We start from the raw sequence: 16,950 nt of genomic DNA, 5'->3' as shown, positions 1-16,950 counted from the left end.
TAGAGAGACATGGAGATAGAGACATGTCTTATATTAGCAATAAACCACACTACATCCAAAAGCAAACATTTAAAAAACAAATTCACTCGTTTTTTTATCATGTTTGCTTGCTAAGCAAACCCCAGTGATCTTAACTACTGTATGCTACAAATGAGAAATGTTTGGTGTGTGCACAGGTCTGGTCTCTCCGGCTCCTTCACATTAATTTATTGCTTAAGTGTATCGATCAGGCTGAAGAGCTTTAGATCTGAACCAGAGACTCTGTGTGTGCGATGTCAACTACAGCCTTTTATTTCTTATTTTATTCAATTTCTTATTGATTTGAAAGTTTTAAAACTCGTCTGTCTTTGCAAACTGTCTCTGTTTATTGTATACTGTACACGCGGAGCTTTTCAAGAAAACAGACTAACAGGGCCGATGTTGCTGAAGACCTGGCGTCTCATAAAGCCTCCAGCGATTCGACAACAAATCAACGTCAGATGAAACCTTACTGTGAAAACACACCAAGATGTGAGAGGAATCATAATGCTGAAAACAGTTTGTCGAGCACAAACTCTATCATTATATGGGTTAATTTGGTTTAAAGTATAGATTAGAGTCACGTTTTACCCCGGGAATCTTGTTGAATTGGAACCTTTTTGGAAGGACAACCATTGTGAAACAGAACAAGGTCAAGCAGTTACATTAACCCAGGGTTAAAATGAAATGGGTAAAGAAGTGTGTGTGGACATAAGGAACACACACACACACACACACACACACACACACACACACATATACTGTATATGAAGAGTTTGGTTCCAAAACGCAATAAATCCATTTTGACAAATTTTGGTAAAAACGTGTTTTCTATACCAAGAAAGTGACAAGATGAAAACAACTATTTTCTGTTACAAACTTTCACACAGCATCTTTAGGTTATAAAAACATAAAAAATTCAAATCCATAAGTTGATTTTCAAAGATTTATTATAAAAACGGATTATTTCTTCCACAAAATGCAATAAATCCATGACAAGTTTTTATTCAAAATGCTATAAATCTATTGAATCAATAGACTATATAAATGTGCATTCATCTTTGCCATGTTATATTCATTTAGTTGACTAGTTGTACACACTAATTAAAAATATAAACATTAATGTTATTAATCAAAACACTTACTTTGTCATATTAAGAACCCTGTCATTGCGGTTACTTGACGTCTTCGCTTAACGTCTTTCACAGCGATCGACTGTAAAATGTTTTTGGTCCTGCTCGATTTTCGTTGACTTTGAGTAAAATTATGTAAAGTTTTTCATAAGATCCTCTGGGGTCAATGTGTTAGCATGAGTAGCTTGATGCTGTCGGGAGAACAAGCACCCGTCTCCCGAGTGCCTCTCAGGGAAATTGTTAGATGCTGATGGCTTACGTTTCTTTCCCATCACAGAAAACCCTCACATGTTTATCATTGCAATTATAGTATTATTTTGTTTTGTTTGTTGATCACGTAGTACAAAGTAGATGAGGAAAACCAGGACTCCGTGTACTACGCGCGTCCGCCATTGTTTGTTTACATTGCGTGAACGGTGGGCTGTAATATCAGAAATGGATTTATTGCATTCTGTAAAAAAGTGGGAGTGGCGTTTGTCGCATTTTGGGAAAAAAGGGAGAAAAGATGACAGAATAACACGGCGGATATTGGATTTTGCGTAAAATTAAGAATTTACATTTAACTACTGACCTGATATAATACTGATTTTGGCAGTAACTCATTTTTTTCAAAAATGGCGTTTATTGCGTTTTGGAACCAAACTCTTCATATATATATATATATATATATATATATATATATATATATATATATATATATATATATATATATATATATATATATATATATAACTCACGCTCATGTTGTTACAAATCTGTATAAGCTTCTTTATTCTTATAAACATGAAGGAAATATCCCTTAAACTTAGTGCTTATCTGGACTGAACTTAAAGTGTTAAATTAGTTTACTTTGATGTTCATATAATGTATTAAATAATATTATAACTTAAAGAATTCAAAGAATTTCTTACTGACTCTGTCAAATATTAAATAAACTTGATTCTCCGCAAAAAATACTGCATTGTTGACATGCATCTTCATAATTCTGGACAGAAATACAACGGGTCTCATTCACTAAGCATGCGTACGCACAAATTTGTGCATGAGATGTGCGTACGTATGTTTTCACGAACAAATCGTGATTCAACAAAAACTTTCATATCAAAATGTCTTCTAAATGTACGCAAAAATTCAAGAAAACCTAAAACCACTCGTACGCAATAATCAAGTACATAATCAAATACTAGGCTATGTTTATAATAACATTGATATATAAAATGTACATGATTATATTTTATATTATAATATTTTTTGTATTATATATTATTAAACATAATTTATATTATTATTATTATTATATGCAATTTATTATATATTATTATATCCTACTTATTTTTTCTGAACATAAAGAAGATGCGAGTAACAAATCTTCAAGCTTTCCTTCCTCACTTTTTAAATCTCTATATGAAAGCGTCTGCTTAATGCCACATGTAAACGTCATGTAATGAGAAGCCAAACATCAATCACATGATCTCCTGTCTGTTTTATTTTAGATACAGATGCGCTTCTCTGTCATATTTGTTAACGCATCCAATACTTCTTTACTGTTACTTTTCACGGTCGGTGGACAGCACTGGCTTCCTCCAGCGACAGCAAAACCTCCCATATAAAAAATGCAAAGCAAAACGGAACTTCACCGATAATAAACATGATCATTGATTTCTTTTCTAGCTCTTTTGCTTCTATGACAAATTGCGCTAAAGTTTTCTGTGTACTAGCGCTGCGGAAAACCCTTATATGGAGCTGGTTTGGGCGTGTTATGCAAATTACCAACCTCGTGCACGCGGACGTTCATTTAGAACACTCCAAATTCACTAACGTAAGAACAACTATAAGAACAAATTCATGTGCTTACGCATGTGTTGTGAATTAGGCTGAAAGTTCAAGTGAGAAGTTCAAGTGTGCGTATAAATCTGAAAAACGTACGCAATGATTAGTGAATGAGATGGAATTTCTTTGAAAGGGTCTACACCAAAGCAAACAATGATCACATAAATAACTTCACAGAAAACTATAATTTACAACAAAATAACATCAGTAAAGAGCTTAAATCACTATGACTTCTTAATTAACGACTATTCAGATGCCCTATCAGTTTTTATTCTTTGATCAAATGTAAAGATTTTCATTTTGAGACGAAGGGATTATGGGTATTCACACTTTAAACACTCTGTACTTATACTTTTAAGTTTAGTTAACTTGAAAGATTATGTGTATGAATTTTGTATGTCAAAAAGAAAACTATGACATGAAAGTTACATGAATTCGATTTATGGGTCCAAAGTGCAAAAATAACAACTTTTGAAATGTGAGCCTGTTGTATTCCACCCAGATGAAAAAATCCTTTCATCTTTTGCATTTTTTTCAAATTTACATGTAAAAACCAGACACAAAACCATGCCAGAGTGGAACATGTGGAAGAAGTGGCAAAAATGGCATCATACAAAATACAAGATCCATTGCTCGTTAATTATAGCAAACTTAGAGCTTTTAGTTCTCTCAGCTTTAAATATTATGTTTGCCATAATAATTTTTTTTTAAATTTACTTAAAATGTCTTAAATAGTTCAGTTAAATAAAAAACAGAAAAAGAATTTCTTCAACAAAATGTAAGTTATGCCGTCCAATGCGCAAAGTCACATGAATTTTTTGATGCGCATCTATGGATTTATTTGATTATCTCCATCATAGTTTATTTGAATGTTTTCAAGCGCATAAATAGTCCCTTTCACACATACAGTCTTTACTGGTAATTTACTGGTAAATTGCCGTTAACATGTCATGTGTGAACAGAACCTTTCCGGTAAATCAGTGCTCCCAATTTACCAGTAAGACAGGTTGTAAGATTAACGGTAATTTGCCGGTAAGCGCTGTGTGTGAACGAAAAATATAGCATTACCGGCATTTAGATGACGTCAGACCGCGCTGACAGATCGGGCGGGCCAATCAGAAAGTTTTTTATACAGGTGACGCGGTTTCCCCCAGACTGTTTACGGACGTTTCCACACACATGTTGCTTAAAAGTCGAGCACACCTGAAGTTAACATCCACATTTCTTCACCAAAGTTGTTTAAAACAGCTTACCATCTAATTGCCAAATTGCCGACGTCCTTAGCACACCATCTGTGAAGCCTAATGTGCAAACGCGCAGGTTCCGTTTGACGCCGCCTAACGCAATATTGTTTGGTCACGAGCAACTTCGCGACCGTTTGCCACAGATGTGAAAACAACAAAATACGGACCGTGGATATTAAAGTCATAACCCGCCGTTTACAAATACGACACGGACGGAGCTCGCCGGCCGCGCGCCACAGGTAACTTCCCCTTCCTCTCCGAGTTTAACGGTATTTTGATACTGATGTGTGAATGATGTCTTACTGGTAAAAAGACGGAACGTCACTGCATGTGTGAACAGCACATTTTTGTATTTACTGGTAAATTCATTCTGGTAAATTCATGGTAATTTACTAGAATTACTGTGTGAAAGAGGCTAATGTCTGAGCGCATAAAAATAGTTGGGTAGAAATATAGCTATTGATGGAGACTTTCCTAAAACTTGATACTAAAACTCATATATATCCGAAAACAATATCTGCCACCCTTGTTCTGACTAAATAAAAATGTTTCAACATAGATGTCTTAACTGTTCAGAGAAAAAAAAACATCTTAAGGGCTCGTTATAGTTGTGCGTAGGTCCTACGGCGTAGCTGCGATGGTGTAGGTTCCGCGTTGGTTTTCATTTATACTTTTGCGTCGTCTTCCGCGTCGACGTGCAAACGCGCGCAGACCGCTGGTAGGCAGTATCCACGTGTGTAACCACAGTAGCAGCACGACGTCAAAGAAAAAGCTTGGCAAGTGTAGAAGAAACAGCAACTTCTTGTGTATGATTTGAGAAGACCAGCAATGATGGAAGTAAATAAACAGCGACTTTTGTTGCAGTTTGAGTTAAATCACTCCTCAACTTGGCCATTCTTTGTTTTCACCGTCGCAAACGGAAATACCCATGATGCAGTTTTTTTACCTGACGGGAGGGGTTCTGGTGGACCAATCACAGCGTAGAACTGACGCGCTGTTAAATTTTTTGCGAGGTGCATGTCAGGCTACACAGAGCTATGCACAGGCTACGGATAGCCTACGCCGTAGCTACAACGTAGAACTTACGCACGACTATAAATCGGGCTTTAGTGCTATGAATCAGTAGGCAGAGATAGTTTTGAACACTGGCTGGTTATCTACTTGCTCAAAAATTGGATCATTTTAACCAAAGCTTTAAATAATCAGCTTGTCATACCTTCACAGCATCACTTTCATCCATGACTGTGTGTGTGTTGCTTTTGAGCTGTTCAATTTCACAGCTGGCCACTGATCAGTATTTTTGTAGCAATCATTTGAGGTGAGTAATATAATGAAGCTCCTCGGAGAGTTTAATTCAAACCACAGCATGAAACATGCCCTAAGAGAGACAGACAGACAGAGACGGGGAGAGAGAAAACGAGACCTCTTCGTATCACCTCACTCCATCTCCTCTGTTTATTTGAACTGTGAAACGCTCTCAGAATCCTGTTAAAGGCGAGGAGAGGTCATGACCCCGTCACATCTCCATTATGCGTTCTCTTCAACACTCTTTCATTCTCATCATATCGAGTGATGTGTCTGAATATAACACGGGTCTGACCTCCTCTCATCCTCTCCTCATCTCCTCATCACATTTGCTGTTTGGTTTCACACACAACCAGTTATTGAGGTAAACCTTAAGTTTACTATATGGGTACAGTGCATGTTAACGGGGGAAATGTATAATTTAAATGTGACACTTCTTTTACTATCCCAGGATAATATGCAGAGCATTTACTTAAAAGCCATTGGTAACATAATTTCCCGTAACAAGTGTGATAATGTGGCACTTTACGAACCTCTTCTGTCTGTCAAGCCCAAAGCAACATTCACGCAACCAATGGTGTGAGTTTGGGGCAGAACCAACTAGGGGTGTAACGACAAAATGCAATACACACTAATAATGCTTGTCCGGTATCGATTCAGAGTTGCAAATGTGATATTGTGCACAGCTCTTTCATATTCGTATTTCGTATAGTGACTCTTTGATCAGTAGTAAGTCCACTGAAAAAATTATTCATTCAATTTACTACATTTTTTAAAGTAAGTGGTTGCAATCAATTTATTTAAGCTACATAAAAAATAAAAAACTCTTGTTTAAATGTAGCTTAAATAAATTGATTGCAACCACTTACCTTAAAACAAATTTAGTAAATTGAAAGAATAATTTTTTCACTGTCCTAAAATCGCTGTGAATTTGAGTCATTTATAACATGCAATTGAAAAAGCAACATTCATCAAACATAATCATTATATTCTTTATTATCATGAAAATATCTGAAAAGGTTTGAAGAACAGAGATATAAATATGCTTATAGCCATTTCGTGTAGCTGCATGTGTAAATGGTACTTTTTCAGCGACGCATATTGAGTTTCTGCACGAGAGCGCCCTCTGGATTTTCGATGTAGCGGCATTGCACATTATTCATTAAGAAGTATAGCAAGCAAATCGCACGATTTATCGTTACATCTCTACTTTTAACCAATGGAGGATGGAAGAGTAACATTATGTTGCTACAACATTTGTTGTCCATGGACTCATCGTGAAACAAGGCTTACAAGATAATAGTGGAGAGAATTGCTTATTGATCTTATATCCAGTTATATCAAACGTATCTTAACTTATGTCCTGACCATGTAAAGCTGGTAAATCTGATGTGTTTCACTTAAAAACTAAGTGCTGATACAGTAAACTGTTTCTATTACAGTACCTCATCTGTTACTATGAAAGTGGAGGTTTATATTCGAAATGCATCACATTTGAGATGAGTGCATTAGACTTCACAGAATGCAATTCTGCAATTAAACGCTGTAGCTTTATGCTGTTTCATAACACAAACCTATCTAATACTAACTCATCAAACCAGCTAGTTAGCTTTGAAAAGTCCAATAGATGCAACTTGATGTTTGAAATCCAACTCCAGTTTAGCATTGACAAGTTAATAGCAGCATTTAAGCATTGCAGATAACACACAATCCAATTAAATGGGCAACATTTTACAATAAGGTTGTATTAGCAAACATTAGTAAATGCATTAGCTAACAGAACTAATAATGAGCAAAACAGTTTTTTATTTTATTTATTAATCTTTGTTAAAATAAGTTAATGCCAATACAATATTTTATGTTAGTTCATTGTGCAATAACTAATGTTAACAACTTTTGATTTTAAAATGTATTAGTAAATGCAAAAATTTGTATGAACCAAGATTAACACTGTAAATGCTGTAGAAGTATTGTTCACTTGGTTTTGCCATCATCTGCTGTTCATGTGTAAAAAATTCCCAAGTTTTAAAAGGGGTGCGACAGAAAACAATTTTCCTCGTGTCAATGGACGTTTCAGGCAGAGATTGCGTTAACCGAAAAATTTCCGTCTTTGACCAAAAAATCTGAAAGCCATCCGTCATTTTGACAGATTACACTGAGGGTGATTTATTATAACTTGTAAATGTAATGCCCAGCTCTGTCCACTTGTTGGCAAATGTGCATCATTCATTTATCTGCTTCACGTGGTGTTGAACATGTAAAGTGAGGCAGGGTCTCTGTTCATCTCATATCCTCGTCTTGTAAGTTCATGATATCTGAACGAAAACAAAAGCTTTAGGGCCAGATTTACTAAACGGGGCAAATTAGCATTAGAACGCAATTTATATTGTATAATATCTGCGGGTTATTTGCTAAGAAGACGCAAATTAGATAACACAGGTGCAACAGCTGATTTCCATAATGACCAACGCAATCTACTAAGAGGAAATTTAGTTCAGAGTCACAAATAAGCAGAGCTAATGAGGTGCGGGTGATCTACTAACGCCTGATGCACATGAATTCAGCACCATGGACATCACAGCTAAAAATGCCGGGGTGTGAAAGTAACGTGGGACGAAAGTACCAAAGCGTTTTTCTCCAAGCCCTGACTGCATTTGCATTCCAAACTATGACAGCATCTTTAGCACGCAACCCTTGACAGAGGTGAAAAAATATTGTGTTACTTCGTCACCGTTTTGCGTGTCTAGGTCCAGAAAGATGTTTTTGCCCATGATACCTGTAAATTCCTAAAGCTGTAATTTTTTCTTATAACGCGTTGTGTTTCTCACTTTATGTGTTACAGTACTGATCAATCTACAGGTTATTTAGTGCTCTAACATATCGTCGCTGTCCGATGAAAACCACGTATGTCCATTTTGCCGATTTTGAGATTTTTCGACGGATTGAATGTCCAGGTTCATTTCTGTATACAGTATGCTTCACATATCTAAATGGCCAATGAAAAGTTGTGAAATCGTGTCATCTGATTTTCACGTATATCCGTTTGGTGTCAAAGCTGTCAATCACGCTGCGTATCTCCCGCCCTGTGGAAGCATCTCGCCGGTCTCGTGAAGTTTCACCGAAGCTCAGCACTGGATAGCCGAATAAACATGTAGAGCCTGGTAAGACAATGACTTTCCTTCATCGAGGAAAACGTTTCCCCCCTGACGCCAGACGTACATCTAGGAGTGACAAAATTACGGTAGGACTGTGCAAACAAAGTATCTGTCTAGCATTACCATGTCAGTGTATTGATTCATTGTCCCTTCATAGTTTGCAAGAGACATTTAATAAATGTATAATTAATATTAAATATACTAAGCGTATTTAATAAACTAAGAAGTAGGCTATTTAATAAACTAAGCGTATTCATCTGTCAATATAAAACGCGACTTGGCCATTCTAATTAATGATCGGAATAACGCGTATCGACCACAGTTACTGTAAAATATGCACGTATGTCCATTTAAACTCAATTTTGGTCAAATGTGGATTATATCATTACACTGGCAAGAATATGGTTACATGTAAAGATGCCGTACCAAGTATGACAACGGTACATTTAACTGCTTTTGAAATACGGTGTTTTTTTTCACTTCCTGAAAAGTAACCGTTTTGGACATACGTTTCATCGGGCAGCGACGACATCCTGAAGTTTGACTTCTCAGAGTTTAAAAATAAAAGTTAATCGGGTATAAATGTCAGGGCCCGGTTGCATAAAGCACCTTAAGTTTGTCCCTTAACTATGACACTTAAGGGGTAAATTCCCCTTAACTACTGTAAGATAATAATTAAAGAGTTTTGCATATAATCCCTTAAACAGTTCTCTTAAGTAAGGGTAATCGTTAAGTGTTTCATGACAGCAACCCCGGTTTGTTGTTATAAAATACTATTGTTGCCATGGAGACGCAACAGAAAAACTTAAGGGTTTTTCTGCAACACCCTTAAGTTTAAAGGAAACAACTTAAGGGAAAATTACACTTAAGGTGCTTTATGCAACTGGGCCCAGGAGTTACTGTCGGGACGAAAGTAACACTTCTTACTTTTTTCCCACTGCTAATACTGTTGCATTATGTTGAAAATTTTATTTTATTTTAATTTGATTTAATTGAATTTTCATATTGTTCATACTGTTTAAACAATTCAAGTTTGTACTGTCGGTTGCTTTTGAAACATTTGATAAAACTGAATTTTAAAATGAAATGTAATTTAATTAAATAATTTTTTTTGCAAAGATAAATGACAAAATACGTTTGAAGTTACATATTAACAAGGTCATAGTCATGCATATTTATTTAAAACAAGTGTAATACAAAAATTTATCTTGTTCTGTTCTGTTGTGTTACTTTTGACCAAGCTGACAGGGTCAAAAGTAACAATTCACTACTGAAGTCATTTTACATTTGTTCAAAATTGCACCTGGTATTGATAGACCACACTTGTGAGTTACTGATCACAGTTAAAGTATATCTCTGTCTAAAATATTATCTTTTAAAATGGCGTTTTTCTGAAAAATAGTATGTTCGAGATATAAATATGCTCACAGCCGATTCGTGTAGCTGCATGTGTAAATGGTACTTTTTCAGCGGTGCATATTGAGTTTCTGCACGAGAGCGCCGATGTAGCGGCATTTCACCATAATTCATTGAGAAGCATAGCAAACAAATCGCACGATTTATCGTTACACCTCTACTTATAACCAGTGGACGATGGAAGAGTAACATTATATTGCTACAACATTTGTTGTCTATGGGCTCGCTATAAAACAAGGCTTACAAGATAATAGTGGAGAGAATTGCTTATTGATCTTATATCTAGTTAAATTGCAAACATTAGTAAATGAGGTTGCGTGAATCATTTAAATACTCTCCTCCCATACATTTTGCGTCTGAAAGGAAATGCATATGCAATAAGGTCAGTCGCAAAAATAACTAGACCAGACCTTTCCAGCTCTAATTATCAACTGCGCGTCTTTAGTAAATCCTGACAGCCGGTATTTAAAACCGAAATGATGGTTTGCGCTGGCAGAAGCTGTTAGTAAATCTGGCCCATACAGTCTGTTTTTCTTTAAAATATGAAATAATAGATAATTATTGATTATGAAGGAACTTTTATGACCATGTCAGTCAAGATGATGGACAATGATAGTCTAACCCAACCTCTGGTTGCAGATACAGTATTATTATATAGTATAAAACGTTTGTGAAGCAAATAGTGTTTGAGTAGCATGAGCTTTGAGCATTTTGATTGACAGAGGTGTCATCCAATCAGCAGTAACTCATTCACGCAATATACCCACCTTTATCTGTTTTCTGACTTGTTATTTGTAGTTTTAATTATGTTATATAAATAAGTTATATGATAGATCAGCTGTGCAAAACAGATTAAATAATCAATAAACATCTAGCTGTGAAACCAATCTGAAATCTGTCAGGTGATGTCTGTTTTGGCAACCAAACAGCTACAAAGTTAATGATGGTGCTGCAATGTTGCTTTTCTTTGTGTCATTTACTAAACTGCAGGCAATTTTCCACGTCTGACTTTGAATGGCAGCATTAGTGAGCGACTTTGTGCTCTCCTGTCTACATAAGCAGAATGTTAACTGCAATTTAACCCCACAAATGACTGACTTTAAACACTTCACAATACAACACAATACTCCTTAGTTAAATGAAAATGGATTTGTAATCAAGATTTCTCTTATCCAATATCTTAGATTGTTTCTTCCAGCAAACTTGCTGCAATGCATTCTGGGAATGCATTGTTTTTGAACAAAACACACAATTATTTACTTATTTCCTATAGAAAGATAAGAAAGAAAAAGTTTTAAGAAATGTTGACAAATGGGGTTCTTCTATGGCACGACTGCAAAAACCTTTTTAGAAACTTTAAAAGGGCAGACACTTTACAGACACTTTTGTGTCCCATTAAGGTGATGCCTGATTGGACAACACATATTTGGTCATGACAGCTTTAGGGTTATATTAAGTGAATTTTGGAGAGGCTCTTACCACGTCACTACGGCTCAGCACCTCCAGGATTTTGTTCAGGAGTTCCACGCTGTTTCGCTTCTCATCTTGACCCTCGCTCACACCAGCCAATGCCCCGCTCAGCTCCCGTAGCATCATGGGTAACAAGATGTCCCGGCAATCTGAAAGTGACATCACACAATGTTAAAATCGCTCTTGAAATATGGTATACTTGAAATATTAGGGTTATAGGGTAAGTATATAGTGACTTAAAGGATTAGTCCATTTTCTTAAAAGAAAAATCCAGATAATTTACTCACCACCATGTCATCCAAAATGTTGATGTCTTTCTTTGTTCAGTCGAGAAGAAATTATGTTTTTTAAGGAAAACATTGCAGGATTTTTCTAATTTTATTGGACTTTAATAGAGCCCAACATTTAATACTTAACTCAACACTTAACAGTGTTTTTTAATGGAGTTTCAAAGGACTATAAACAATCCCAAACGAGGCATAAGGGTCTTATCTAGCAAAACAATTGTCATTTTTGACAATAAAAATAACAAATATACACTTTTAAAGAACAACTTCTCGTCATGTAGATCCGGTCGTGATGCGCCAGCTGACCCCATGCAATACGTCATGACGTCAAGAGGTCACAGAGGACGAACGCAAAACTCCGCCCCAGTGTTTACAAGTGTGTTGAAAGAGGTCCGTTCCTACGTTGTTGTATATCAACTGATACTAATTAATGTCTTTGTGTCAGTTTATTGTTTACAATGGTCCGCAAATGTGCGTTTTATATATGTAACATGTGACCTCCCTACGTCACTACGCATTTACGTTAGGTCGTGCTGGACCGGACCTATACGAAATGTTGTGGTTTAAAAGTACATCTTTTTTATTTTTCTTGTCAAAAATGACAATCGTTTCGCTAGATAAGACCCTTATGCCTCGTTTGGGATTGTTTATAGTCCTTTGAAACTCCGTTGAAAAAAACTGTTAAATGTTGAGTTAAGTATTAATTGTTGGTGTCTATTAAAGTCCATTAAAATGAGAAAAATCCTGCAATGTTTTCCTCAAAAAACATAATTTCTTCTGTACTGAACAAAGAAAGACATCAACATTTTGGATGACATGGTGGTGAGTAAATTATCTGGATTTTTCTTTTAAGAAAATGGAATATTCCTTTAAGGACGGTTTCCCGGACAGGACTTATCTTAGTCTGAGACTAAAATTCATGTTTGAGCTGGCTTAATTTAAAAAGATCTTGCACTGATGTATCACAACATATATCAGTGCCATTGTTTTGTCTCAAAATTAATAATCACAGCAAACCCTGCAGATCTTTGTGTTCCTTGCAGGATCATCATATATGGTCTTATTTAAACATCTTTAAAAAAAAACATGCACATTTCGATTGTTCATATTTTTCTTTGGTTAAACAGGAGAAATCTGTCAGCACGTGTAATTCAATCTGAATTCTGTGTGAAATGACACAACAAAGATCAGCCTCTCTTTCTTTAAACTACATTGTAAAGCATACACATTACTACCCTTCTTTAATACAGTATATTACAGACTTACTGCCAATTTGTGCCCGTTTTACTCACTAAAGCCAATTTCACATCACATTTGGTGCTTGACAAGTGTTAATGTTGGATTCCTGAGTGTAATCCCTAATAAAGTCCCCACAGGGTCGAATGAGGCAGATGCTGGGCTGCACTACTTAAGGTGGCATTTAAAGCGAACTGAGAGCAGGTAAATGACCCAGCTGTTGGTTTTAACACACCATTGTCAATGATAACTGTTTGACGGCTCTGTTCATGAGCTTCTGGCTGCAGTCAAATAAGAGGTTATACAGTACAGTAAAATCTCATATAACTACTAAGTCTCATTCAAATTTCTTCATGTTTTAGGCCTCTATTCTTTACAAACTGATACTTATTACTTTATTCGTCCCTGTTAAGGTAAAATTGTCTTTGGCAATACAGGTAAAAGTAAAGTAAAGCTGCACAACAGAACACCTCAATCAGTAACAATTCACAATCATACAATCATGTCCTTTGCATTTGAATTTAACAGCCTTGTAGCCAGAGGAACAAAAGAATTCCTTTAGCGGTTGTACCTAAACCTTGCAGTGCGGAACCGTCGACCGGAAGTAATTCAAATTTAGGATAAAGTACATGAGATGGGTCCAGAGTCATTTTCCTTGGCTGTTTAAAAGCAATTTTGTCAAATATGAATTGAAGATTGGGGTAAACCCCAAACCAACCACTTTCATTGCCGCCATGCACCAGCCGAGTCAACTGTGCTCTCAAGGTCACTGTCAGATTACCAAACCAGGCGGCTATACCCTGTACCAAACAATAAGATGGATTCAATGCAGGCATGAAAAAACAACAACATAACACTCCGAGACCAAAAAGTCTGAGTCTCTGTAAAAAGTACATTTTTTGTTGCACCCTTCGACACAGATTATCCACATGCACTTCCCATAAAAGTTTATCATTAATAAACAGACCTAAGTATTTGTATGAAGCAACATGTCTAATGGGCTCATTGTTAATCATAATAGGTGAGTGGTTGCCTAGTGATCTGAAATCTAAAATTATTTCCTCTGTTTTTCCAACATTAATTACAAGACTGTGTTCTTTACTCCATGTAACAAACTTGGTTATCTCAGTAGTATAATGCTGAATGGCCTCATCGTCATACAGAAGACCAAGAATGGCAGTATCATCCGAAACTTTTACAACAATATTTCCAGGATGGTGACTCGTGTAATCATTGGTATACAGTGTAAATAAGAGTGGTGAGCATACACATCCCTGGGGTACACCAATACTGATGGACCTACACTCAGAAAGAGTCTGCTTGATTTTAACTTGCTGAGTCCTACCAGTAAGAAATGCATGAAACCATTTAATACTATATGGATTTACAGCCATACTACTTAGTTTGGAAAGTATGATAATAAATGATGATTAAGAGAGGGGGGGCTAATCCTATTTAACCCTTATGTGTTGTTGGGGCCATTTTTGTCTTAATTTGGCCACAATTTTTTCTGTGGAATGATTTTTGGTGACAAATGTAATATTTACACATATTTTAAGAAAATAGTTTACCATTTTTCAAAAACTCAACAATCTACCAAATGTACAAGTTTGGGCAAATTTACTACCATTTCATGTTGTTATTAATTAAACTGCTATAAAAATGTATCAGATGACTATTTTTTTAATGTATCACATAATATTTTTTATATATTCATATTTCATATAACTCAATGTACAAACCAAACGTGCCGCACAAGCCCCGAAAAAAGTGAAGCCAAAATGTCTCGATCGCCCCCCAGTGACTAGTTTCAGTATAGGTCATAAACCCCGCCTCCCCATGTTATTCAATGGGACTTGAGACCAACTAAACAATTTAATTACACTTCAATTATTTAATTACACTTCAATTATCTTTTTCCGAAGCTGGTTTCTGTCATTTGCTGTAGTTTTTATCACGCTGATGTAAATTCAAGTGTTTATTTTTAAAATAAGTTTGTTTAGTTAGTTATTTAAAGGGGACATTTCACAAGTCTTTTTTAAGATGTCAAATAAATCTTTGGTGTCCCCTGAGTACGTATGTGAAGTTTTAGCTCAAAATAACATAATAATATATTATAACATATTAAAATTGCCACTTTGTAGGTGTGAGCAAAATGTTTGTGTGTCCTTTTAAAATGCAAATGAGCTGATCTCTGCACTAAATGGCAGTGCTGTGGTTGGATAGTGCAGATAGTGCAGACAAGGGGAGCCAAATTTCAATGAGCTATTTTTTCACAGTCTTGCAGAGAATGGTTTACCAAAACTAAGTTACTGGGTTGATCTTTTCCACATTTTCTATGTTGATAGAAGCACTGAGGACCCAATTATAGCACTTAAACATGGAAAAAGTCAGATTTTCATGATATGTCTCCTTTAATGCGATAAATAATGTCATGATTGACAGCTGTGATATGCGCATTCTGCGCAGGACAGGTCCCAAAATCGCTACTGCGCAGACTCAAAACCCAAGATGTCAGCACCGTATCGGGACACTGACGGATTCACTTTTCACCAATGAGAGAGAGCGAGCGGGCGTCGTCCATCTTCTTTTACAGTCTATGGTACAAACCAGAAAATTTTTGTAGGGGCCTACTAAAGGGTTAATGGGGCCACATGGTGATCAACAGTAAAAATGGCACATTTTGCTTCTTTGCAAAAGGATAAACCATGCATGATAATAAGGTGTCACGGCTCTGCAATCAAAAAATGTTGCCATAATGAAAGTCAATGGGGCAAAAATGGCCACGAAGCATAAATTGGGGGGGGGGAATCTGATGCTGCACAAAAACTAAAAATGCATCAAAGCTAATGTTTTTACTAATCTTTGACATGCCCAAGACTGTGAAAAAAGTGGGAAAAATCCAGTCCACAATCACTTTTTATATTGAAAATCAGACATTTTGTGTTTTTCTTTCCCCAATCAGTGACATCACTTATGAACTTGACAATTCAAGATTTAAAATCATGAATTTTTGTAAACATTTGGTAGTTTTGATCAGTACTGAGGTTTATTAACAGATTTATGCAAAAACAATTTGAAAAAAAATTTATCTGATACATTTTTCAGCCGTTTAAATTAGTGGCCTTTTTTTCCACTAACAACACGAAAGGGTAGTGAATTTAAACAAGGGTTAATGCATTCTGACTAATTAACACAGTTAAAGAGTTAAAAACCATATGCTAAACGATCACAAAGTGTCAAAAAAACCAGTTAAAGGTGCAGTGTGTAATTTTTAAAAGGATCTCTTGACAGAAATGCAAAAAAATATACAAAATTATACTATCAGGGGTGTATAAAGACCTTTTTATAATGACCCGTTATGTTTTTATTACCTTAGAATGAAACATTTTTATCTACATACACCGAGGGTCCCCTTACGTGGAAGTCACCATTTTGTGCCGCCATGTTTCTACAGAAGCCCTTAACGGACAAACTTTTTTTACTAAGTTGTCTCTGACAATGACATTTTCTCCGGTGGCGGCTACCGTAGCTTCTCTATGCATTTCAAAAGCGAGGGGTGAGTTGTTGGTTGGAATTGGCAACCTCACCACTAGGTGACACTAAAATTTATACACTGCACCTTTAAGTGTGTGACGGAGTATATCTGGGCCAAACTCACGCCTCCTCTTTCCTACAAGTTGCAGAAAGTTTTCTTTTGAACATGGGTACCCATTAAGTATAATGGAAAAAAAATAGATATAGTTTGTTTATCCGGGGTAGTAGCGGAGTTGCCCGACCGGGTCATGAGTCACAGGCGGTAAGTAAAACTGCATCAAATGTCATGTTGGCATTCAGCGCATAATTGTATATAATG

General features: G+C 36.1%; 1 protein-coding gene across 2 annotated transcripts in view; it reads right to left on the bottom strand.

Annotated features, from left to right (window-relative positions):
• Window positions 1–16,950, bottom strand: part of dock2-like (dedicator of cytokinesis protein 2) — a 126,097-nt gene that overhangs the window by 58,382 nt on the left and 50,765 nt on the right. For both annotated transcript variants that reach the window (XM_073854439.1, XM_073854440.1), the window contains exon 25: window positions 11,581–11,720. In XM_073854439.1, coding sequence (XP_073710540.1) covers window positions 11,581–11,720 — 140 coding nt within the window. The remainder of the gene's footprint in view (window positions 1–11,580; window positions 11,721–16,950) is intronic.

This window comes from Misgurnus anguillicaudatus, chromosome 16 (genome assembly GCF_027580225.2).
Source record: "Misgurnus anguillicaudatus chromosome 16, ASM2758022v2, whole genome shotgun sequence".
Classification (NCBI taxonomy): Eukaryota; Metazoa; Chordata; class Actinopteri; order Cypriniformes; family Cobitidae; genus Misgurnus; species Misgurnus anguillicaudatus.
Note: the sequence above shows the minus strand (reverse complement) of the source record. Positions and strands in the feature narration are given on the sequence as shown.